Raw genomic sequence first — 25,057 nt, 5'->3', positions numbered from 1 at the left:
AAATTTCTAAATCAAGCAAATCTAGATACGAAGATATTCTCTTCCTATTTAAATCTCTGTCAGTCATTTACATGCAGTGAGATGAAGAGATTCTAATAACGGTGCCTTGTTTTCCTTTCGTCGCTCCATAGCGTTGATTTCACCGAACAGATACGTTCTCGAAGAATCAAAATGGACAAATCATCTCTATGACGCGTTTCAAAGTGGTGGACGCGCTGAAAAGCACGACTACGCTACCTCGATCTACTAATATTCTAAATGCGTATTGTCTTTCCTCTAGCAACTTGCTGGTCGTTGCCTGTTTTCCAAGAAAGGGACGCGGACAAACGAAAAACCAGCCAACCGGCTCGTGATACTCGACGACGTCGTCGAAGGACAGGGTCAAAATACTATTTCTACCTTGATACATCACGTGCATATGCTTCCCTGCAAACATTTGCTTCTTTTTGAGCACGTTCGTTTCACGTGTACGCGCGTTTTTCTTAAAAATCATTCCAATTATACGCGATAAAGTAACTTTGCGAAGTTTCATTCCGTGGCGAAGGATGGCTATTTTTATTTTATCCTTTTTCTTTCTTTTTGCTTTCCTTCGTGAGATCATTCTGTATTTCCGCACGGTCAGAACTTTGTTCGTACGTAGAATAAAGCGCATTAATATATAATTAAAAATCATTTACGAAAATGTTAAATTATCTTGTAGGATAAATACCAGACATAAGTAAATATATAGTTTTGTATTTTAATCCGATATTTATGCAAGAATTGATAATGGTTATATCATAAGCGGATTTTTTGATGTCGGCATAATGCACAGTGATCGGTGGATTGTGAATCCTTATGTATATTTATGGGAAATGTAATGCTGCAACATTTATGGCTAATATATAGATATATAATGTACAAAATAAATAAAAATGTAAAAAATATTCAAAACACAGTCGTCCTTGTAATATATTCAGTAGTTAAAAAGAATTATGTCTGCGGAAATACCCTTGTTCATAAAAATATGCACTTGCATAAACGTCCGCAATCTAATGATCAGAAATGTAACTTTTATAAATGTAAAAAGACATATGAATAGGCATGTGCAATTATTCGCTATACATCAGGCATTGTATACCGGAGCTAGTAATAACGTTTTCGCGTAGGAGCAAGAAAGCGTAATCGATCGTGTTTTTTATAGAAATTGATACGTAATTTCATTCTCTTCTTCGGTATCTTATCTTCGTAAACCTTTAATTTTTATAAATGATTTTCTTAAATTTCTTTAATACGGTTGCACCTAGTGAACCCGTAAAAGAATACAACGTAACATAGCATCGTGATGAGAAAGTAAAATTATAAAAATATCAAATGAAACTCACGAAATTGTAGTATGATCTCAGTTTGTAGTAGTAGCGATAGAAAGAAATAAAGATAATAGGCTCTTGTTGTAATTGTAAAAAAATAAGGCAACCATCAAATTATTAGAGTCACAGCGTGATGATAAGAAAATAACGTGCATGTAAAAGATCATTTTCCCAACAATGTTGCCAAACGTATACTTACGATCTGCAAAAACAACGAAAACTCGGCACGACTAGATTTTCATTTGAAAGTTAATCTGAAATGATCATTTAATGCAGGTGGCTTTAACAACAATATGATTATCGTACTGCATATGGATATTGGTATTAAGCAATTAAACACTGCAAGATGACGATTAACCACCTACTTATTCAATGTTTTTATTCAAATAGTAGGGAATTGCGTCGCAGGCAAGATAGTTTATCAGTTTTTATGATTGAAATTGAAAAACATTGTAGGTGATGATGACAAGACAGAAAAAATCTTGAATAGGAGAAAAAGTTTTCCTCGGGTGTCGTTGCATTTTTCAGGAATGAGTCAACATGAGCCAACTGTTTTGTTCCTTTTTGTATTGCATAACGATGGAAATTAATTGAAAAAAAATATGAAGATGTATGGTTAACTCATTGTAAGGAAGATCTGAATGAAAATGTGAATTGAAAATCTTATGAATAAAAACAGAAATTTCAAAGATTCGTTCGCGAAGACGAAGGTGAACAACTATAGATGAAAGTAACAACGTGATGGAAGGAAAGTGAAGTATTATTATTATTATACTCAGATTTTAAAAGGTTGTAGATTCTTTTATAATCACTTAAACCATGTTTTGAATTAATTTCCCATGACCCATGCGATTAAATATTTCTTGTAATTTGTACGATATTCTAAATGAAATTCTTGTACTCGACACACGAAGGTAAAATAAAAATGTCAAATTTAAAAACGCGTATATTAAAAATTCAAGCATTATTCCAAAATTTATAGAAATACAATATTTATTCTTGGTTCTGAATTCTTTTAAAATATAAATGTATTACTGAATACATTAGACCTTGGAATTTTCTCTTAGACGCTACTTGTACATCTCAAACGAATCTTCAAATACATTAGCGTAGTAAAATTCCATTTACCTAAAAGTGAACGAAGGACAAATAATTTATGTAACTAAGGTTCATTGACTTTCCCCACAATCTATCATTTCTCGCTGAAATAATAAAATTTCATGTTCAGATAAGCGAATTCGCTCAACAGGAAGTTCATTATTGATCACGTAGTGGCGTAGTAGGTACAAGACATAATAACGTGGAAACGCAACATCATTGGGAAACGGAAATGAAGTAATTTACAAACTATAAAAACAGAATAGATTTCCGTGATTAAAAAAAGAAGCTAGTCTATGTCATATTTGCATAATGTAGGGTAAATGTTTCGTAATGTATAAATCTTGGATAAAAATTGAAATAATTTGGAGGGGAGCGAATTAAAATTGGAAATTTCAGGAATTTTATAAATTCCTTTTTTCATCGTTATTATATTATATCATTATAGTTATATCACGTGTATATTATTACAATACACGTATATTATTTCATATGTAATAAATAACGCGAATAAACTAATAAAAATTGCAAATAAATCGCATTAATACGACATTGACCTTTAACGGATTAAACTTCGTCCGAGTAATTAATGGAAAGATAAATTGAGTTGTAGAATGTATAGTTCGCATGAATATGCACATTTTAACGTGTATAGGATAAAAAATATGGCAACACGCGCCTTGTCAAGATCACATGTTGAGAATTCGTAATGTCCTCCAGCACGTTGATCTGGATGCTCTAGAGCAAGTATCATCGACGAATAACAGCAGAGAGGGGAGAAAGGTAGAACTATAAGGACTTGAGGCTGACCTCCGCGTTATTCACTTGTAGACCGACGATCTGATCATTCGTGGGTGACTAAACAGCCCTGCTCTTTCGTTCGCGATCGTTCTCATTCGAGATTCTCTGTTACAACGATCAAGATATACTTTTATATTTATTTTAACTTTTTAACAAAATTTTCTTCGACCCAAAAAATTAATCTTTAAGAAGAGGAAATGAAGACAATCGTACTAGCCGGATTGATCGTGGCGATTTTTTGCGCTACTTTCGCGCGCGAACTACGTAAGTGATACTTTGAAATTTTTATTCTTTCAATTAATCTCTTTTAATTTTATAGCTTAGGTTTTCGTTTATAGTTCGGCTACTGGTTGAATTTTACGTGCAACGTAGGACGAATTTTGGTGATTTACAGTCGAAGGTTCATGATCTTCGACGATTTATCGATTTACCCTGTTTTTGGAATACACCGTGTGGATTTTCGAATATTTTGATACGTGATATTTTAACGTACGATTGATAAGTTTTTAAAACGAGTCTGAAATTTTATTCCGCATCAAAATTCGTTTGCGCGACTATTGTATTCTTGTAGAAAACTATTAAACGAAAATGTGTTGTATCGCCTGGGGCAACGAATTGAAACACGCGCGTAATTTTAACGTTTAGTTTGATTTGCGAAATTACGGATAAGTGCGCACGATGACTTTATCGTTTGCGAGAATTTTATAAAACGACAAAGCTGTCATTTAAAAATTAATATGCATTAGTAAAATTGGTCGTATTATCAAAGCTCATTTTCTATTTAAGAAGCTACCTTACCTTTAGATTCAGTGTAGTTTTCAAATGATAAGTCAAATAGGGAAGATTATTTTAAATCGCAATTAGTCATTGGTTGCACGTATTCGATGAATCACATAATTAATTTTAATGTATGTATGTACACTTGCTACGTACGCATTTCAATGGACATTCTAATTTTAATAATTAGCCGAGTATGTGAGGAATATAATACAGGAAATAGCTGCATTTTTCTCGAAAGTGACATGCATAAGATCTGTATTTATAAAAGATTGTATTATTCATTTTCAAGTCTTTTTAATAGTATATTTTCATATTTGAAAACATATTTTTTTTTTTTTTTGTCTATTCTATATTTTCTACGATTTCTAATACATGCAATACGTTAAGTCACATAGGTTACTTATATTCAATCAGTTTTCTAAAACGGAAAGTTTCTGTTGATCTTTGCCACAAGTAATTTGCATTGATTATGTTTAGTCATTAATTTATCACAAAGTATCACAAGGTAAACCTGACTAAAAATCATATATTTTTAAATTGTAGTTAGTATCGTCATGTTGCTTTTAGATAAATAATAACTCATCTCGAGTTTGAATTTGCATTACAGCGAAAGCACCTGGACGTAAATTTAACTTTATGAAAACGATATAAATATTGAATATTAATTAACTTTCTAGTAATTGAATGCAAAGAAATTGTATTCCGGCAACCTTTGTCGATTTAGAAGAATATTAAAGACAAGATTTTTGAAATTTTTCGTAAAATTGCTTTTTCTTCGATTTATCGTTCACAAGTGTAAATTAAACGTAAAATATAAATCATCTATCGCTAGTTACATTTTCGGGACAAATTGAGATTTTAAATATTTATATTTCTTCGTAGTATATGTCTTTAATCTTTTCGTTTTATTTTTTCAGCTGACATTTGTTTATTAACATATTCTACTTACTGTCGTATTTCACGATCGATGTTCGATATAATTTACATATTTACGGAAGAACCTTACTAACGAATTTATCATCGATTGAATAAAAATCATTTGAATTTTAATTTCCATCCTACTATTTTATAGCAAGAAGAAGAAGAAACATTTCAAAATGAAAAATTACAGTGGACATTTAGATTTAATCATTGATTTAGATGTTTCATCATTGACATAGATTTCGCGATTAATAGTAATTAATACTTTTTTGTTAAATTCCGTACAGCCGATTTTATTCATGTTTGCAAGAAGAACGATCCGAACTTGGCCGATTGCATAAAGGCAAGTGTGAATAACCTTAAACCCAAATTAAAAACTGGAATACCAGATTATAAAATACCATCTTTGGAACCATTGGAATTGAAAGAATTGGTAGCCACGACAGGAGGAAACATCAAATTGATGCTGAAGAATGTCATCGTTCATGGCGCCAGTAACTTCACGTTATTGAGGATGAAGTAAGTAGCAAAATCGATAAGAAGAGAAACTTTCCACAATTTTTAATATCTAAAGGCTTCAAAGCGAAAGAAAATTGAAAAATTACGATTTATTCCTCTTAATCCAACCAGTTACATACTTGAAGTTAGAATTATTTCGACGAGATTAAATAGTGATGTTCTTCGCGTTGTGTTCTTTGTGCTGTTTCCAGTTTGCGTAGTATAAATGTTCACGCGATAACTTCTCTGCAAATTCAAGATTATATTATATCGTTCAAAGATCTATCAATTGCCATTATCGCAACATTTCCCATCTTGATAGTATCTCTTTGTTGCTTCATTCTCGATCTCGCTGAATCGTGCAATTACAAGATGTTTCGGTAATCCGAAGCGGCTGAGAATATATCCGATCGTAAGCTATTTATTTTCCCAGTCGATATACAATGGTCATTAGATTCTAAATTGTTGTAAGAATACGATCGCGTTAAAAAGTCTGATATTTCACGTTTAAGGAGAGATACATTATACTTTGCTGTGATATTTTTAAATACTTTTAACAAATAGATCGTATAATATACATTTAAATGCTTGAATATATAAAGTTTTGTACGAGAAGAATTTCCATTTAAGCTTTATTTCTTTCGTTGGGTTCGTAAAAATATAAATATTCACGGTATAGTATAACGTTTTCCATTTAAGCTTTATTTCTTTCGTTGGGTTCGTAAAAATATAAATATTCACGGTATAGTATAACGTTGTTGTTACACGTATTTTGAAAAAATTAAAATTAAAAAAAGTTCCATACGTAAAGATCTTATGAGCGAATTTTTATCGGCGAATTTTCCACTTTTACAGTTGTAACGCGTTACGTCGTTTATTATAAAATTTAATGCGCTACGAATTATGTAAATGCGTCTGATTTATGATAACGCAGCGTCATTAAGTCAATAGGATCAGGGAAAACGTCAGATTCGAGCACCATTGTTGTGTCTGAGTTGTAATCTCGATTACGAACGATGTATCTATATAACAGTGAAAGAATCGTTGTGTCTAGATGCTATAATGTATCGTTGATTCATCGATCATCAGTTTTTATTATAGCATGACATTCATATTCGAGAAGCGAGAAAATCAGGATTATTTAAAATTTCAAATAATTAAAATAATTCAGTTTAGCTTTTGTACCTTTGCGTCATAAGGATGAAGTTATTAACATTTCAAATATTCAGTAAATTTCGCAAGTATTAAGTATCGTATATAATACAATTTTTTACTATGAATTAAAATTGCTAGAAACTTGCTATGTTTCCCTTTACAATGTACAAAGTTTGTTTATTACGAAAATAATGACGTTGTTGCGAAATTCGATTTACCTACTGTCACTGTAAGTTAATTATTCGAGACGAGTTTCAGTGAATATGAAGGAAGATTGCGTGGCGGGTTTCATAAAACAAACTTGGCTTCCGTCATTATGTCAAATTAACCGGGTAATGACACATGTTATGAACTCGGCGATGAACGACCTGCCTTGAAATCACATTCGGAAATGACGACGTCGTATAGCGTAGCAGTTAAGTACGTTCGCGAAAACGAACATGGTCTCGAAAAGAATCGAATTAATTTCAAATGTTCCAGAGAATTCGGATAATCGGAAATCTAAAAATTCCATTCTTTAGTATCGGAATTACCTAATTTATCGTAATTTTTTAAAAATATAGGTGAATGAATTACATAGATCCGTATATTAATTAAAAGCTAAACTTTTCGAAACAATTGCAACAGTAAATTCTATTTCTTAGGATTAAAGATATATAATTTATTTTACAGAAATGTAACAAATGTAAATTTTTTAGAATTAGGCTTATTTAGTTTATTTTATTCTATTGAATTGGCCAATAAAACCCAATATGTTAACCCCAAGCTAACCCCAATATATTAGGTTGTCCGAAAAGTTTCTTTCGTTTCACAAGTTGATAATAGATGAACAACAATTTCTCTTTTATATTATTTTGTTGAATTACGTATGATCCATTCCGTCATATTTCTATCATAACGTTCGTGCATAATTCAATAAATTAATATAAAACAAAAAACATTGTGCGTCTATTATTTCCTTATAAAACGAAAGAAACATTTCGGACAACCTAATACATAACATGGAAATGTGTTCAATCCATTGAAAATAGGTTGAAAATTATTGCGTATTACGGGCATGACGGTGATTGAACAATTACTTTACATTTTTCCTTTTTAACAATTATCGGTTAACGTCGCATCAGCGATGACAAGGCTGACACTTTGTAAAAGGTACTTTTCACTATGTGAGTACCTTGTGTTATTTTTATCGTATCAGAAGGTTGATTAACACTGGGACTATCGATGGTTAACACGAAGCTATTTCTACCAAAACCAGCCAAAATGACTGGTCTTTAAAAAATACGTAATAATAGAATATTTTTATATTTATTGATTTATTCCTTTGTTACAGAAGCAATTCCATGTTATGTAGTACATTTTTGGTATTATTAATTCATTATCTCCAAACGAGGATTGGCACATTTATAAAATTGTAGAACCAGTCATTTTGACTGGTGTGGTATTGCTAGTGTTAGCATTTAGCGATCTAGCGATAGATAACTGATATCATCATATTGAATGATACGCAGTAAAAATTTTAAAAACATGTGGCAAATTGTGCAAACCGAGGAAACTGGTTAATTGGGGCTCGATAAACAGATTGCAGGACCCTTTTACATTTTAACAAATAGCAGTCATTTCGACTGGTATTGATATAAGTAACCTTGATACAAAATTATCTTCAGTTTGAATACATAAAAAACAAAATAAAACTCATCATATTATTGTTTTAGTTATCGTTGCGAAAGTCATTACATCATTGCGGAAAAAAGATATAACATGAAGTAGGAATTTTAAAATAAAATTGTAAAACCAGTGAATTTGACTGGTACGGTAGTTCCAGTGTTGATCATCTTTCACATTTTTTATGTTTCCCCTTTTTCTGGTCTATATCTTTTTCAACGTTTCGTCTCACACTTCGTTACTTATCGTCCTTAAGTCTTGAAAATCAGATGCAATTCATTGGCGATGATTGATTCCCTGCCGGGTGACTCATAAACGAATAAATAAAACAACAGTAAGAGATCCTCTCTTTGTATTCCGCGTATGCACGAGTGACCGTGACACGAACTGCCATGGCTCTAGTTGGAAATAATTTGTATGGCGAACGCGACAGGTGAATTGCAAAAAGAGATGGAAACCATATGTTTGGAAACGATGAATTCCAGTGACGTGTAATTTATTAATCAAACGATTCTCTTTGTTTCTATCAATCAGAATCGTTTCTATAGGAAACTATAGGAAATTATATGAAATTATAAAAGTAAATATTCTTCCATCGTTTAACACATCGAGATTTTTATACATTTTGCCCTGAGAATATCGGAATAAATCGAGATATACTGCACCGTAACGTTGAATTTTTGCAAAATATACACTGTACCCGCTTTTTCAACGTGGCTCATCGGAGTCCACGTTGACGTTCAACGCGTTAAAATTGAAGAAATTCTCGTATTCTTTCAATCCTTCATATACTCAATTTTCCGCAGAGCCAATTTGGATACCCTAAACTTCGTGGCCGAGCTAGACCTTCCAAATCTTCTTATCGAAGGAAATTACGACGTGGATGGACGAATAATCCTTCTTCAGATTCGAGGAAGCGGGCCGATGACTGGCGACTTTACAAATTGCAAGGCGTTGGTGAAAATGCAGATGCAGATGTCAAAGAGAAACGACGGTGAAAATTATCTGAAACTGACCGATCTTAAAACCAAAATCTCGGTAGGAGGTGGTAAACTGAATCTGCAAAATCTGTTCGGCGGTGATCCAGTTCTTGGCGAAGCTGTCAACACTGCCATCAACAGCAACTTCGACTCCTTTCTCAAAGAAATAAAGCCATCTATCGAGAGCGCAATCTCCAACACGTTCACAGAGATCGCAAACGGTATCCTGCAAGAGTTTACTTACGAGATACTTTTCCCAGAATCGTAAGAACGTACCAAAAAATATCGTAAATCAATGATCGAGCACCGACGACAGTCGGATGATCTATGTCATTTTTAAAGAGATTCATCGAAGTATGTTAATAAACGACGAAGAAGATTTCTTAGTATTCTTAAATCTGGAATTATGATTTTGCTCTCGTATTATGTTGGCGAGATTGCAGGAGATTATTGTACTTATTTGTTTGAAAGATGGAAAAATGCGAGTGTCGGGTACATTACGGATTTTTATGCATTTTATGGGAAATTGAAAAATATAAAAATATGCATAGAATACATGTAATACGGCAAATATATGAAATATCCAAATAGTATATGTATATAAGTAGTTTATAACGCATGGATGGAACAAATTTCTGCAAAAATTCTATTTTTTTTTCTTTTTTTTCTTTTTTTTTTTTTAGTGTAAATGTAGTGTAATAATCGCGTTAATATGTTAGTTTCTTTCGTTGAGTTTTCTATCTTCCGTTTGCAATTATTATTGCGTTACAGATACATTTGTAATATTGTAATTCTTCAGTTGCCATCTTCCATGTTTTGTGATCATTACAATACTTTGCGATGAATTGTGAGAAAGAAAATAGTTATCTGTATAATGCTTAAGGGGGCAATGCGTGAGTCAAATAAAGAAATTAATTTTACATTACATTTACAGTTACATTAGTTTTTGGTTAATTGCGTAGAATGATACTAATACATGATATTGGTAAGACAATAAACAAAAGTATAATTCTAAAAGATTTTATACAATTTATTATCACAATAAACCATTGTATCAAGTATTTTCAGAAATGCGTATTTTTTACTAATAAACGTGTAGGACACATTTTTTTTTTTTTTTTACAGAATATCGTAGGACGTTTAACAAGGAGATAATTTCAATAAATTACATAACAAAGAGATTAATCGCAAGAATAACGAAGATGTTATTTAAGTCACTCACATAGTTGGTAACTTTTTAATCCACGAAATTTCTGTTATTTCAGTCACTTTAAAAATGTCGACAACTTTTTAATCCACGAAACTTATGTTATTTCAGTCACTTTAAAAATGTTGACAAATTTTTAATCCACGAAATTTATGTTATTTCAGTCACACTAAAAATGTTGACAAATTTGTCATCGATAAACACCGTGGCTAATATATAGTTAAAAAAATATTCGAATAACCAACGATTTATTTTATGAGAAACGTAACTCAATCGTTTATTTCGTTCGAACCGCCATTTCCTTTTATTTCACAGGGATTTTCGCAATGATCTCTTAACGATCTGCTTTACTCCCGATCGGGCAAAAGTTCGTCATAAGGGAAGTGCTTGCAGATCTTGTTAGATATTTCTAGGCATCTCTGGGAAATTGCTTTCTCTAAATTAGGTCTGGTCATTTCCAATATTTCCCGATTATTGTGGCCAATCGCCTCTCTGAACGCATCCCGCAGAGTTTCGTCGAAATTTTCCGGCTCGTATTTGATAGTATAATCCTTGATGTCCAAGTGCGTGGTCAATGACGAGAAGTAGACGTACTGTTTTCCAGCGTGTTCCACCAGGTTGTACAACATTTTTATCTTTGCGTTTGCGTTATCTGTAAAGGAAGTTTGTAATTATCGTTACGGAAAGATTTTTCGCGATGAAGCGTTCAGTTGCGGTTTTGACGGTGAACGTGAGGCGAGCGGAATGGCTAGAGCCGATCGATAACAGTCGATTTCTTCCGATCTTTTCTCGGAAGAATCGTATCTAAACAATTACAAACTGACTTTGTAAAAATGGGCAAATGTTGCGAAATTCAAAGGTTCGTATTTCTTAAACAAATTCGAAATCAATAAAATATTGATTCAAACTCTGGGTAATTTCGCATGGGCCGTAGCATATTTCATCTCTAAGTGGCCCGTTTGGCGTGGTGCAACCCTCTTGAAATTTATATAGCGCATACAATACGCGTTCAGAAGTTTTCTATGACAAGTGTCCAAATATGTAGTTTCTCGAGCCAATCCATAATTTTATAAGTTCAACTTCACTTTGGTTTACACCAAATTTTTAACTGTTTCTTGTAACATCTCGCAAGTTTTTACTAATGGAATCCAGAAATACTTCTTTTAACGCGCGGATATTATTATTTTGAAAATGATGTATACACAAAGTTCATACGTATTCTACAGTTTACTTGAATTATAATAATATGCCTTACGACTCATGCGCATCGTCAGGAGTTAGACCGAATGAATTAATATTTTCTAGATATAAAAAATTACTTTTAACTTACTTGTGGTAAAGGTGAGAGGTCCTTTTCCATTTATAGGGATCAAGATCCTAATGCTAATATTGTAATTGCCATCTATTTTAGCTTCATCCAAATCCAGATCGATGTCTACTTGCTGCTTCTCGAGATCTAAGTGCAGCCTATTTATATGATACGTCAATATGCCAGTGAGCGTGACGTTGGATCCAGTGGCCTTAAAGTTTGCGGTATCAATAAGTACCATGTCCCCGATTAACATTGGGTCTGTTGGTGGAACATTCAACTCTGGTATACCAGCGGCGAGTTTCTTGGCTATACCATCCACGCTCTTCGTGATGCAGTCATCGAGATTCGGATTTTTCATGCCGCAAATATGTATGTATGGAGCTGCAAAGATTTGTCAATATTTATCTTTCAATCTTATTCTCCGAAACATCTGTTCATATTCTATTGTTTTTGTAATATTGGGCCCTGAATCTTCTAATTTCGATCTTTGCAGGATTTTATATTCTTTTATACTGTTAAACAGAGAAAAATGAAAAAAAAATGAAACAAGAGAAAAGTGACAGAAGGAAAAGGAAATAGTCAGAGTCACGGTTGGCACGAGATATTAGAGCCTAAGAGGAAATGGAAATCCTGGCAACACCTGGCAACCTGTCCGTAGAACCTGAGCGATTGGAAGCAAGATAGTTGGCCAGGTAAACTTTGGTTTGGTAACTAAGTGATTGCGGATTTTGTCATTAGGTGGTATTGATAAAATCCGCAATTACTTAGTTGCCAACCCAATAGTAAGAAAATAAGTTAGTCGATAAGTAGCTTAAGGATACTGTAAGACATTTTGTAAAGGACAGGGAAATCCCTCAAACTCGTTAAAGGGAAAGAGCAGAAAAGAAGATGATCTTTTCTCGAAACTTTTTATTCTCAATCCTTTTCTTGTAAGATATATTTTCCCTCGAATTATATATTTGTTTCTGTGAACAAATCATCTTGCTACTTGAAATTACTTACTACGTATTTTTATTCATCTGAAGTTTGAAATATACGAGTTCGTTTCTAATTTTTTGGCAATTTGATATCTTTCACCTCTAATTTTCTTTGTTTTTCCCTAATTTATTTTCCTTGTTATTTTATCATAAAGACGAATAGAAAAATCAAGATACTTTATGCTGCATAGGAAAGAGGAAAAACATAGATTTCCAGGAACACACGTGTTTACTTTTTTTTCGCAAGGAAATTAATTTTAAATGTTGTACAAATGCAGAATGATTAGCAATTCCAAGTCGATTACGTAAAGTAGTCTGATAATTAACCTATTTCTATAGATATTTTTCTTTCTTTAGCTTTTCTTAAGAATATTTTTCAGTAGACTACCGTTCTTCTTAAAAATTCAACGCATGACATATAAAATTGTTATTCATTTACAGGTGTTACTGACCAAATAAATAACGACCCGTCTAGGGTATGAATTACTTCGACACTGTTTACATAAAAAGGTAGAATATTATTTAACGTAAGATCACCCGCTTTGGCTGGCACGAACAGTTAATTTATTTCCTGGCTTTTAGACTTTTAGTTTTAATTTTCACACTTACGACTAAGACGATAGCTACATATAGTAGCTTATTTATGTTATATATTCAATTCAATAAGGAAAATTTTATTCTTTATAAAGAGATAAAAGAAGATAAAAATGATGTATATATTTCAAATTCTAGATCGACACATTTGATGCATTCCTTTTTCTTTATTTTTACATCTTATATTTAAATTATTACACCTACTTACATATGTCGGTGTTTTATTTTTATGCAATGAATTTAATTGTAAAATACTTCATTTAATATACAATGTATAATCTAATGTATAAATTGCGTAAGATATTCTCACTTTAATACTACTTTTCAGTCGATTAGATCGTCTTAGATAAGTTAAATTAACATAAAATTTCGTAAAATATTCAACGCTCAACGTTTAACATATTTTACCAATCTGTTGTAAACTCTAATTCTTTAAATTCTATGCGCAATCGGATTATGAGCTTCTTGATTTTCGACAGCATTGATAGTAATTGTATGGCATGCAACATTTTCTTCTGTTTTACGATGCACAGCCTTCGTGTCGTCCATGATATTTATTCATTTATGGATATCCTTGGCATGTCTATGTATTAATTATCTATAACCGCTTAATTGTAATATTAATATGAAAAAGCCTTTTTTTCACTTTTTTATTTATCTATATTTTATGTCCCGTTACATGATTCTGATTTATTGGCTCTATCGATACGATGGGTTTAAGTCACGATAAAGAGATTTCTTCTAAATCGTATCTATCCGTATTATGCACTTGAAATTGTATTTTAATAAACGTTAATTGTATCTTCGTCGAATTTATGGTTGTATTTGTTACAGTGGAATTATATTTGTTTTACCATTGAATCGACTAAAATAACCCACAGTGAAGAATATTGAATTTAGAGGAAGTTACAACGTGTTTGATTATTATTTTAGCAACACTTCAAAGTGTCTGTTTCGCGTTGCAGTGCGAGTTTTCAGTGTCAATATTTGATGTAAAATTATACTTGTTGTACGTATAATATATTTCTATATATTGTGACATTTAATACTTTATTCTGCATTACGTCGTATTACACATTTATCGAATATTCAATAAACACTAATGCAGGATTACAGATTTTATCAAAGATTAATTGATTTTCAACTCAAGACGAATATGAATAAATTAAATGTTACAGGCTTTTTTCAAGCTTTACTACTTTTCCTACTAACTGGTTTACCAAAGCATGGAGAACGAGAAGAGATCTGATACAACTGCCGAACTAACTAACTCTAGAATAACGAATAAGTGAATTTTTCACCGATATTAATTGATTAATTGTAGTTTAATTAACTGTTATGATTTAATCAATTATAATTTACAAAACTCGATTAATATATATACGATCTATATTTGTCTCTTTATTTGAATTAATGTTTGCCTCCTCGGAATATATGAATTCTGCTTGATCTATACAAATATTCTATGCAATTAATATTTAGTAATATAATAATATAATACGCAATATAATCTGTATGCGTAAATTAATTAACACACCACATATGTAAGTAACTGACGTTTTATTTTCAACTTTCAACTATCCTATTTTTTCTCCTTCTTTCAACTTTCTGATCACCATAATTTTCTAAATTTTATGTTCAAAAATCCAAAATCTTATTTATAATTATAAATGTTTAATTGAAAGAAATCTGAAATATTATTTAACGAGCTTTCGAGTTTATCAGAAGTTCGATGTATCGTTTTATTTGAAAAAAAAACGAAAAGATCATATCGAGCTTGAAATTTACTTACGAATTTCAATTGCCATAAATCCAACAATAATCGTCGAAAAGAAAAGCAGCCTGAACGACATTCTCTCGTTCTGTTAGATTCAATATTAAAGCGGAAACAATCACAGATCTCCGTTTTTCCGTACAAATCGGAACTGATCTTCGGCCGTCTGCCAACCTCTTATATATACTCTCAGAGTATGCTGAATCGACGACTATTCTGAATCATCAAAGTCCACGACGGTCGTGTTTACAACAAAAAATAGGGAGAGTCTTCTCCCACTGAGTTTATTTTATCAATTAGTCCTTTTCAATTTAGAATTTTAATGAGTATAATAAATATTTATGTAATCGATTTTTTGACTCGCGTTATTCCTTTCTCTTTTCCATCTCGTTTTTCTTCCTCGTTCCACCTGTTTACGTGTAAGTGTTAGATTCATTTTGTCATTATTGTAACATTATAATAGTTTTGTTTCGGGACGACAGGAAAGGAAATATTTGACGGATTTTTGGAAACATTATTTTTACAGAAAAGAACAAGGAATTAAATTATTATCTTTAATATCTTTAACTATGGTATGGTTATGGTTATTATAAGAAGAGAGGAAATATAAACGAACGTGAGAAAGCGTATGGTTTGTAACCAGAAGTACTTCTCGATTCACAGACCAAGAATTACGACTTGCTTTTTTAATCGTAAACTAGTACAGAAAGCATAATAAGAGTAATTACTGTATTTAGTACTCTTTTTTTTTTTCTTTTTTTTTTTTACTTTTTTTCCTATGCGATATTCCATGTAAACATCAAGAGAAGTTTCCTATCGTTATTTTTGTAATAAAAAAAGTAAAAAATTGCAAGCGAGTAAGGTGAAATGGACTGGTAGTTGCCAGATAGTCCTCAGATTTTTTGCAACGTAACATTTTATTTTAAGAAATAACTTTTCTTAATTTAGTTATCATCCCAATCCTTCACTATGCGTTCAACGTTAATTTTTCAAATTTATTTCATAGAAATTTTTTTTATTAATATGTTTTATTCATGTTGAACGAACAACTTTCTTATTTTTAGATATTTCGCAAGATCGAGAGACACGACGTTTTATTTATGATATATATCACACGTTTCGCGTATAAGCAAATAAACAACATTTTCTTCTCCATTGATCCACAAGATCCCAATTATTCTTTTACTATAATTCTACTCTAATACGTTAATTGCTTCTTTGTATTATTTATACAGCGGAGAAGGGAGGAAGAGGAACGCAAGGAATTTTTTGAAACCATAAAAATAGTCGCGAAGCTGGGCATAATCGTCACAGACGATACGATAGGAAACAAAGAGATCACTTGAAAATCTACGTAGTGTTGAGTGAGTTTTATCATTACCACCTGCTGACAAGATCTGCAATCGCTTAGTTTCCAACCCAATACGAACAGAAAGCTAAGAAAAGGAAGATGATATGTAAAATACCAAAGATCTCGTAATAGCGAGATTAAGCAAGAAATTTCGAGGATCGGGCAATACCACCGATGCAATTAAATTGTAAATAGGATACTATATCGTATCGTAACATACCGTTACTATCGTTAAATTCACGCACATATGAATTATATTGAAACCGAGTAAATTATGCGCATAAGTAATTCCCGTCACAAATCGATAACTTGCTACAATCTCTTAATAAATTTCGTTAGTTGATTCTTCCTCTAGTAAAAACACGAAAAATTGGCAAAGAAGATACTCGAGCAGAAACTCATATGTTGTTTCTTAAATTCATCAACTTAGGAGCAAAAGAAAAGGGAAAGAAGGGAGGAAAATAAGAAAGGTAGAGAAACAGCTAATAAAATCCCTGATCGGGTTGCAACATTATTCCACGAACGTGGTACGATGATTAAGATCACGCTTCGAGGTAAGTGACCAGGTTTACTCGCATATTTTGTCACGGATCGCAGAATTTAGGGCCAGTACCGCGGCGATCGCTTTTGCAACTTTCGCCGTCGCTTAACGATCCTCGTAAAAACCGCAGGAATCGCCACGACCGACTCTTTCTCCCTTCTTTCATCCCCTTCCTTCGCCGTTGTACCAATACTTCAATCTTCAATGGTGGAGGAACATCGAACTCACACGATCTCAGTGGATCGTTCTCTTGGGACAATTGCTTTTTACGTGGCCACTTTGTCGTTCCGATCGATTAGCATAGCTACCAACGATTGGCTGGTAGTAAAAGTGAATATTTACTTCGTGAAGTTTATTAGCGGAATCGCGATTAGTATTCAAACGTCGACAACTCGGAGATAATTGCACGTGTACGTCATTGCTGGGAACGTGTCTAGTTCGATTAAAGTCGAACGTTGGTTCTGACAACAAGAAAAGAAAAAAATGTATTCAAAATTGTGAGAATGGCTCGATTGTTTGTTTAGGAAACAAGGCTTACAGCTTTTGCTGAAGTTTAATCGAATTTATTTTGGTTTGGGGATTTTTGGTAAATCAGAGGCTAAAATTAGCTGAGATCGAACGAAGAAAAAGAGCCAAAATACTACGAACTAATAGTTACCCGCATAATTCTTATTGTCCTACACGCAAAAATTGTTATTAACCGATATGTGGCAAAATATATCCTAAATCAATGGCAATATCTGTAAACGACAATGGTAGGGCTTTCTGGTTCACTTAAGTCTTGGACATTGTTCGATTTGTTATGCAAAAGTAACAGGCTGTTGTAACGATTGTTAATTGTTATGCCCTTGGTACAATGTATTGCTGTTATTGCAACCCTGTGCGATTTAAAAAACGTGATATCAATTTAAATAATCTGATATGCACAGGGAATTCATTTAATATAATAATTAATAATATATGATAATTGGAAATTTGCAACTGTGTTTCTTTCATTGACTCGGAAGACAAGTTTTTTTGGTTTCCTCGAAGTCTTATTTTCAGAATTCTTCCCTCTTTTGAGAGGTTTTTGACAATTAATGGCATAGTAATAGCGTTAATAAATAAAGATTGTTTTTGTTTTATAAAAGGCGTAAAATGCGTTTTTCTTCCAGAATGCTTTTATTAATGTGATTCTTCCTCTTCTGCCAAAGGCAAAAAAATTAATGTACGTGGTACTAGTAGTTCGAGTATTATTTGCATTTCAGGATGTGACGAGTTAATCGTCGCGCGTTTTGCAATTAAAATTATCTTCAAGTATCTCCATGTTCATCATAAATTTTCTATCTCTATCGTGGTCCATAGAATTTTTCAAATCCCACGTCCCCATAAATCATCCATGACCTTTCCTCCTTTCACCCGTTTATTCTTCCATTTCTTTATTAATTTATTAAATCCCTGGATGTAGCAAGGAGCTACAAAAACCTACATAACCAAGTAACCTAAATGAAAATATGACGTAACGTTTACCGTGATTTACAACTGTTTACAAGTTTTTACTCGGTTCGTCAATTTCACTCGCACAACATTCCTAGTTCCCTGCAATGAATGCGTATACACTTGCAACTGTACATTCTTCACGTTATAATTCTCGTATCTGTTATTACACAATGAATTCTTAAGATAAAGTTACACGTTTTATACGCCTCTCTCTGTTCAGAATGATTTGTATTGCAAATTTGTTATTTTTATTTTGATAGTATTTCTTCCCCATTCAGTAATAACTTTTTCTTTGATTAACTTACCATATGGAATATAATTTTTATTATTTACACGTGTTTTTAGTACCATTTTCAATTACAAGCATCAACAACCCCTTCCAAGAGGAGACAAACAAACTACGATCACAGAACCTTAAGAATTCCGTAAATTCGAGCTGCTAATTTCTACGTTTCTTAATTTAATATCTTCCCTCGATGTTCTTTTACTTCAAATCTCCCGAAACGTTTCAATTTTTTCGTCGCTCAAACGCTCCAAACTATCTACACTTAAAAACTCCAATCTTCATTCTCCTGAAATTATCCATGCCTAGCCACCCTCTAAAATTCCTAGTCCGCCTTTGGCCGTTAAAAGCCGAAAATCATCCCAACCGCACGAACCATAAACTGTCGAAACACTTGAAAAATGCCTACCCTAAAAGTCTCCCACTTTCACTCTGCCCTAATTTCCCTTGAGAATTCTAAATCTCCCCTTAATTATTAAAATACCAAATAATAAATAAAATATGAATTATTAAAATACGAAAATCTGGCGAAACAATGTTTCGTCAAGAGAATCATCTTGCCCGAACGATCCACCGCCCCTTGACTCTCCGCTCTTCTACCGTAACCACCACCTATCTAACTCTTTGAACTCTCGATCTTCCACCAAACTGCTCTAACGTGTTCACTGCGGCGCGGTTTTCAAATTCAAAGGAAGCAAGATTAGGAAACGCGGATAAACAACTAGTGGCAACCCGTTCGTCGCGATAGTTGCCACGTTCCGGCAAACTGGAAAGTGGAGTGCGCAGTCCGCTTGTTCGGTAGCGGCGAACGAGAAAGTTCTGGAAAGCCGCGACAGTGAACGCGTTAGAGATAGAACTCGAGCATCGAGTGAGTCGTGAAAATCGCGAAGAAAGACGGATGGATGGAGGCAAAAGGCGATTCGACTGCGTGCAACACCGTTCTCCAGAAGTTAGCATCGGTGTGGCGCGAGCCACGGGGCTGGACCAATGACCGACAAGTGGCACGAGGTAATCAGCATGCTTAATGCGATAAGGCAATCCCTGCAGTCCTGTCCGGGGATCGTGGCTTTACATATCATCCCCGTCTTTCGATCGGTTAGACGCCAGAGAACCTGCTGACCGGCCGTGATGTACGCTCTTCTTGTGCGCCTTTGGTACGACCAATTTCTCTTATTTCTCCTTCTTAGTTTCTTTCGGTTACGGGTTCAAAATTAACTTAAGCCACTAAGGATCGATCTTTAACTGTAATCCCGTTTAACCGGTTAAAGGGAATTTTGGCTGCTCGTGTCACGTCGCAATTGTTACGGTTGTATTATCATATTACACGATCGATGGTCGATGGGCGTGTTATTTTTTCTCTATTTTCTTGATTTTGACTTTTTTTATTTTATTAGCCGATCGCGAGTAAAAGTTTCCTGTGAAATATGTGTTCAGTGGGAGTTTGGAAATGTGCGGTTAGAGGAGATAAGTGCGTACTGTTAACGGGGTGTCTTTGAAAGCTTGAAGATTACAGTTATCGAAGAATACGAGGATCTTGTTGATAGATTCGAACATTGAGATATTAATGTGGAAAAATTTATAAAGGGATATTCGAAATCTGCCATGATATTCTTTCGATAAATATTTTATTTGTTTAAGAAGAGAAATATCCATATCGATGTACTGGAAAATTTTATGAACGAGGCGACACTTTGCGAGCACTTCAGGAAATAGACGACTTATATAAGTAGAATTTCAAATCTACAAGGCAAAATTTTATTGAAATTAACGTAGATTCGTAATTACATATTGAACTTGATCCGGTCGATAATCATAGCGCGAAAAAAGTGGTCGTCATTTATTAAATACTCGTGCAGACTGGTTTTATTCTCGATTTTATTTTAAAAGCAGCTAAGGATATTTCTTAACAGTTCGAGGTGTTACGCTTTCTTCATGCGAGTTAGGTGGATGTGAGATTTTTAAATCAAACAAATAATTATTTATTTGTGTCTTCCAACTTTGATCTTCTGAATTTATCGATTTCGTGAAACGATAGAAACACGTACATTACGCGTAATAAAGTGCATAAGAAACCGTGGAAAGTTTAAAAGTAAAAAGTTGTGGACATAAGAAATGTTTCTTTAATGACTAACTCTCGACGAAAATTTGCAAGATCGTAAAACGCGGAAGACATAAAGTTACACAAACCGCGGGTCGAGTATGTTGTGGTTTGGAAATGCTACACAGTGATGCAATACTAGTCTCGGTTCAAGCCAAGCACCAGCTATTCCCTTTCTGTTCCAATCGATTATTTAATGATGTACTATACGCTCTCGAGTTGATGGATTATCTTTTAAATAAATGTTTGTAACTGACGTGTGTTCAGACGATTACTTACGAAAATATCTGATGCATTACTATGGCAAATTATTTTGGATTATATAATTAAAATACAATGTTTCGTTAATCATAGTAATTACAGATGTGTTTAAGATGTCTTTGTGCAAGGAATATAAAAGACAACCTTGGCATCGTTCGTTTAAAGAATCTTACCAGCATACAGTTTCTTCATAAGCATACACTTACGATTTACGAGCTACTGTGTTATCTCTGATTCGATAGAGTTCTTTATTCAAGTTAGATGTAAATAAATATGACAAGTTAATTCAATAGTTCATAATAGTTTATTTATGAAGAAGTCTTAAATAAAACCATTTATATATATCTATATCTATATCCATATATATCTATATATAGATGGTTTTACTTAAAGTTAGGTTAGTTGAGGTTAGTTTATATTTAGACTAGGTTAGGTTAGGTTAGGTTAGGTTATATTTATAAATAAAACCATATATATAGCTATATTCGTTTAAAAGTCAAACAATTTGCATGATATAAAATAATCACCTTTTATGCTACTTTCTCTTCTCTTTCGATATCTTTCCCCTAAATAAAGCACCATTCATACTTCTCACTTAAACGAAGAAAATTAGATCGATAAAGGTAAAATACCGAGATTCTATAGTCTTTTGTTACAAAAGCATGGAATGAAACTAGAGATATACCTTACGATGCGATAAAATGGCAATTAATATTTTTCTATTTTTTTCAGCTTAACAGCGACTCTGTTCTCCGCAGTCTTTGCTGTTTTGCGTGAGTATTTCCATAATGAAAAAACTTATAAAATCAGAAACGAAGGATCGCAAAATTAAAAATATCAAAATCCTATAAATTAAAATTGAATGGAAAATTCCGAAACGATCTCTACCAAGAAATTCTATCCACTTCGCATCACTCTTCCAAGTAAAAGGAAATTTCGCGCTAATCGCACATCGAACGATCGGTCATCCGCGAGTTTCAAAGGAATTAATCTCCTTTCACCAGTCCTTACCCTAATTTTTGTGTCTTGCTTAATGCCAACGAGATCTTCTCGAGAATGTGTTGATAGGTATTAAGGATCGATTGCAAAATTTCAGTAGTGGCTCTCCATGAAAGACAGAAGTGAGTACACATGTAGCGTGCATTTTAAACGCGTTTCGACATCTATCGTGCCGCTTTCGGTTTTTTAAAACAGGACTGCATCCACGACATTGAACTCGATTAACAACAAGAAACGAGTTCACCGATCTGCTTCATTTCGACGATCTCTCTCTTGAAATCTCTGGTCGATTAATAATTCATCCCCCTGAACCTTCAACAAAAAATAATATTTCGGTAGTAAATTAGATGAAATAGAAGATAGAATTTCGTGGTAGAAGATCCGCACTCGTTATGATTCATCGTTATATTTTTGGAATGACAGCAAGTGATATGCTGAAGACAATAACGAAAATAATAGTTAAAGGTGATGTTAAACAAACGACAGAACGAAGATTCTCTTGCGTTGTATAGGGGATTTCGTAATTAAGTGGACATAAATAGATATTGTGAAATAAAACTTTACACTTTTTATTTAAAAACGTTGGCTATATCGATTGGCAGTCCTTGTTATAAGTGTAGTAACTTTTTTATCATTTGTACGCGTTGGACTTTGAAATTGTTAAAGAGGTCGAAGATAATAAATATTTCCTCGTGTTATTCCTTTTTATAGAACAAGTAACGTAAAATTGATCTGAATAATAAAATTAGAATCTAGAACGATACAGTTGATATAACGTGATAAATAAATGGAATCGTATCGACGAGGCAACCTTATATTTCCTATTTCCATCAATGATGAATCAAACAAATCGCAATGTAGATTCTATTTTTCTTTGTATCCCGAAGAATTTAAATTTGCTTAAACGTGCATGATCTAATGGTTAATAATCACGCTAGCAAGATAGCAAATATCATGCAGATTCCAATCTAGTGCACAAAGCAACGCAATTTTCGCTAAAACGACATTGTCTATTCCCGTTCCAAGTGATCCATAATTATACCTTCTTCATTTCTGATTTTTAATTCCAGATCTCCAATTCTTAATCTTTGATTCTTGATTTCTAATTGCCTAACTTTTTCGACCTTTCAATTTCTTCAACTTAAATACACATTTGTATAAAATTGCGCGATACATCTCTTCGTATTATAATACTTGGACCGTTCGAATCACGCGAGACGATTTCAACGCGTCAATAATTAATCCAGTTTGAGCAATCGTTCGATTTCAGCGTCTTACATAAAGCCGTGCAAGAAGAGCGATCCAGATATCAACAAATGCATCACCAGGTCCATCGATCAGCTTCGTGATAAATTATCAGTTGGGATACCAGAACTCGGCGCACCAGCCATCGAACCCCTAAACCTCAAACAAATTCGTCTGTCTCGAGGACCAGTCGGAGCGAGGCTCGACGTCAATCTCACGGATTTGCGGGTAAATTTGTAGAACGGAACGCGATCATCTGCGTAGATCCATGTTGCTTGCTCGATCCTCTCTTTTTCTTGTTATAATTTGTTTTTTTTACGTTAATAACGAAACATTAGGTGTTTGGTCCATCCTCGTTCAATATCCGGGACCTTAAAGCTGACGTAGAGAACGTGGTCTTCACGTTCAAGGTGAATTTCGATAAGTTGAGCTTTCAGGGGAAGTACCAGATCGACGCAAGGCTGCTTTTGCTGAAATTGACAGGGCAGGGTGATATCACTGGATCTTTCAGTAATTAAATTTCTTTATTTCATTTCTAAATTCTATCTACCATTGATTTGATTTATTTTTATTCCAAAGCCAATTATGATTCGGACGTCGTCCTACGAGCACGCAAAGTGCACAGAGATAACGACGTCTACCTTAATTTTGAGAAGATGAAGATGAAGATCAAAATCGGCAAGGCGCATTTAAATCTCAGTAATTTGTTTGGCGGCGATACTGTTCTTGGTAAGCTAATCCTTATATTAACTATATATTCCCATCGGTAAATTAGGTTAGTAATTTTCCTTAATTACTTTTGTAGTATCCTAATTATTTCTCAGATCCTCGTAACAGCGAATAATTATTATTCGATCGTGATTTATGAATTGCATTAATACGTTTCCGAGGTGTTAATCACATTTTTCGTTCGATCAGCCGCTACCACCCACGAGTTGTTAAACAACAACAACGCTCTATTTCTGGACGAAATCACACCGGTGCTGGAAACATCGCTGGCAACACTTTTCACGGACGTGGCCAATAAAATCACAAAGACTTTCACGTACAAAGAACTATTTCCGGACGATTAAACTGTTTAAATCGTTAAGATTCGGTTCCGATAATCTTGTAAAAATTTGTACAGCTACTTTTGTTATCTTTTATTGTCAATATATATTCATACGGGCATACATTTTCATTTTATATTTTATAAACGAATAAAAGAACACATTTCGATATTATTATCTTGTTAAAGAATTATGAACGAGTAATTGGAAAATAAAATAAATATATAAAGTTTGGAAAAGCATTTAGGCGTGCTTCTAAAATTGGTGTAGATCGTATATTATTAAGTGTTACTGTAAAATCAAGGTAAGATATATTCAGCTTAAGATTTATTATAACACTTATTCGGCTTATTACAAAAGTTTTCAATGAACGAACGACAAACAAGAAACCAGACAGAAAATGGTCAACATGATACGTATAGTTGCAATAAATAATTTTACAATGAAGTTATGAAATTGTGTAATTACGTTCTAACATGTCACATGATTTGTACAAAATTAGGCGAATAATTTTAAATGTACAAAGTAATGTTCAATTGTAACGAAACATTTTGCCCCATGAATAATAAAATTTTATCAAAAGATCGTAAAATGATTTGCTTTAACAATTACACCTGGAAATTAATAACAAGCGTACAAT

At 33.3% G+C, this 25,057-nt stretch overlaps 3 protein-coding genes across 3 annotated transcripts; 2 read left to right on the top strand and 1 right to left on the bottom strand.

Moving 5' to 3' along the window:
• The first annotated feature begins 3,258 nt into the window (after positions 1–3,258).
• LOC100646667 (circadian clock-controlled protein daywake) lies at positions 3,259–10,308 on the top strand. Its single transcript, XM_003397987.4, has 3 exons — positions 3,259–3,512; positions 5,237–5,468; positions 9,074–10,308. Exons 1-3 carry the CDS (start codon positions 3,446–3,448, stop codon positions 9,513–9,515), a joined length of 741 nt encoding a protein of 246 aa, XP_003398035.2. The 5' UTR covers positions 3,259–3,445; the 3' UTR covers positions 9,516–10,308.
• Positions 10,252–15,268, bottom strand: LOC100646546. The gene is made up of 3 exons (XM_003397986.4): positions 15,130–15,268; positions 11,785–12,147; positions 10,252–11,106 (listed from the first exon to the last, which is right to left on the bottom strand). The coding sequence occupies exons 1-3, from the start codon at positions 15,188–15,190 to the stop codon at positions 10,802–10,804; spliced, it is 729 nt and encodes a 242-aa protein (XP_003398034.1). The 5' UTR covers positions 15,191–15,268; the 3' UTR covers positions 10,252–10,801.
• LOC100646302 lies at positions 12,272–25,002 on the top strand. Its single transcript, XM_003397984.4, has 8 exons — positions 12,272–12,458; positions 13,185–13,253; positions 16,347–19,919; positions 21,857–21,897; positions 23,394–23,596; positions 23,707–23,878; positions 23,948–24,097; positions 24,287–25,002. Exons 3-8 carry the CDS (start codon positions 19,894–19,896, stop codon positions 24,439–24,441), a joined length of 747 nt encoding a protein of 248 aa, XP_003398032.1. The 5' UTR covers positions 12,272–12,458; positions 13,185–13,253; positions 16,347–19,893; the 3' UTR covers positions 24,442–25,002.
• Positions 25,003–25,057: the final 55 nt, after the last annotated feature.

The sequence above is a fragment of the Bombus terrestris genome, chromosome 9 (assembly GCF_910591885.1).
Source record: "Bombus terrestris chromosome 9, iyBomTerr1.2, whole genome shotgun sequence".
NCBI classification, from domain to species: Eukaryota; Metazoa; Arthropoda; class Insecta; order Hymenoptera; family Apidae; genus Bombus; species Bombus terrestris.
The sequence above is the reverse complement of the archived record's forward strand: the minus strand, read 5'-3'. Positions and strand labels throughout refer to the sequence as shown.

What these genes read in the sequence shown, in the direction of transcription:
- LOC100646667 (XM_003397987.4), top strand. Translation starts at nt 3,446, where the DNA reads ATGAAGACAATCGTACTAGCCGGATTGATCGTGGCGATTTTTTGCGCT. An exon ending in TACTTTCGCGCGCGAACTAC is followed by an intron (nt 3,513 to 5,236) that starts GTAAGTGATACT and finishes AATTCCGTACAG; the next exon opens with CCGATTTTATTCATGTTTGC. An exon ending in TTCACGTTATTGAGGATGAA is followed by an intron (nt 5,469 to 9,073) that starts GTAAGTAGCAAA and finishes AATTTTCCGCAG; the next exon opens with AGCCAATTTGGATACCCTAA.
- LOC100646546 (XM_003397986.4), bottom strand. Translation starts at nt 15,190, where the DNA reads ATGTCGTTCAGGCTGCTTTTCTTTTCGACGATTATTGTTGGATTTATG. An exon ending in ATTTATGGCAATTGAAATTC is followed by an intron (nt 12,148 to 15,129) that starts GTAAGTAAATTT and finishes AAATCTTTGCAG; the next exon opens with CTCCATACATACATATTTGC. An exon ending in ACCTCTCACCTTTACCACAA is followed by an intron (nt 11,107 to 11,784) that starts GTAAGTTAAAAG and finishes CTTCCTTTACAG; the next exon opens with ATAACGCAAACGCAAAGATA.
- LOC100646302 (XM_003397984.4), top strand. Translation starts at nt 19,894, where the DNA reads ATGTACGCTCTTCTTGTGCGCCTTTG. An exon ending in CGCAGTCTTTGCTGTTTTGC is followed by an intron (nt 21,898 to 23,393) that starts GTGAGTATTTCC and finishes GTTCGATTTCAG; the next exon opens with CGTCTTACATAAAGCCGTGC. An exon ending in TCAATCTCACGGATTTGCGG is followed by an intron (nt 23,597 to 23,706) that starts GTAAATTTGTAG and finishes ACGAAACATTAG; the next exon opens with GTGTTTGGTCCATCCTCGTT.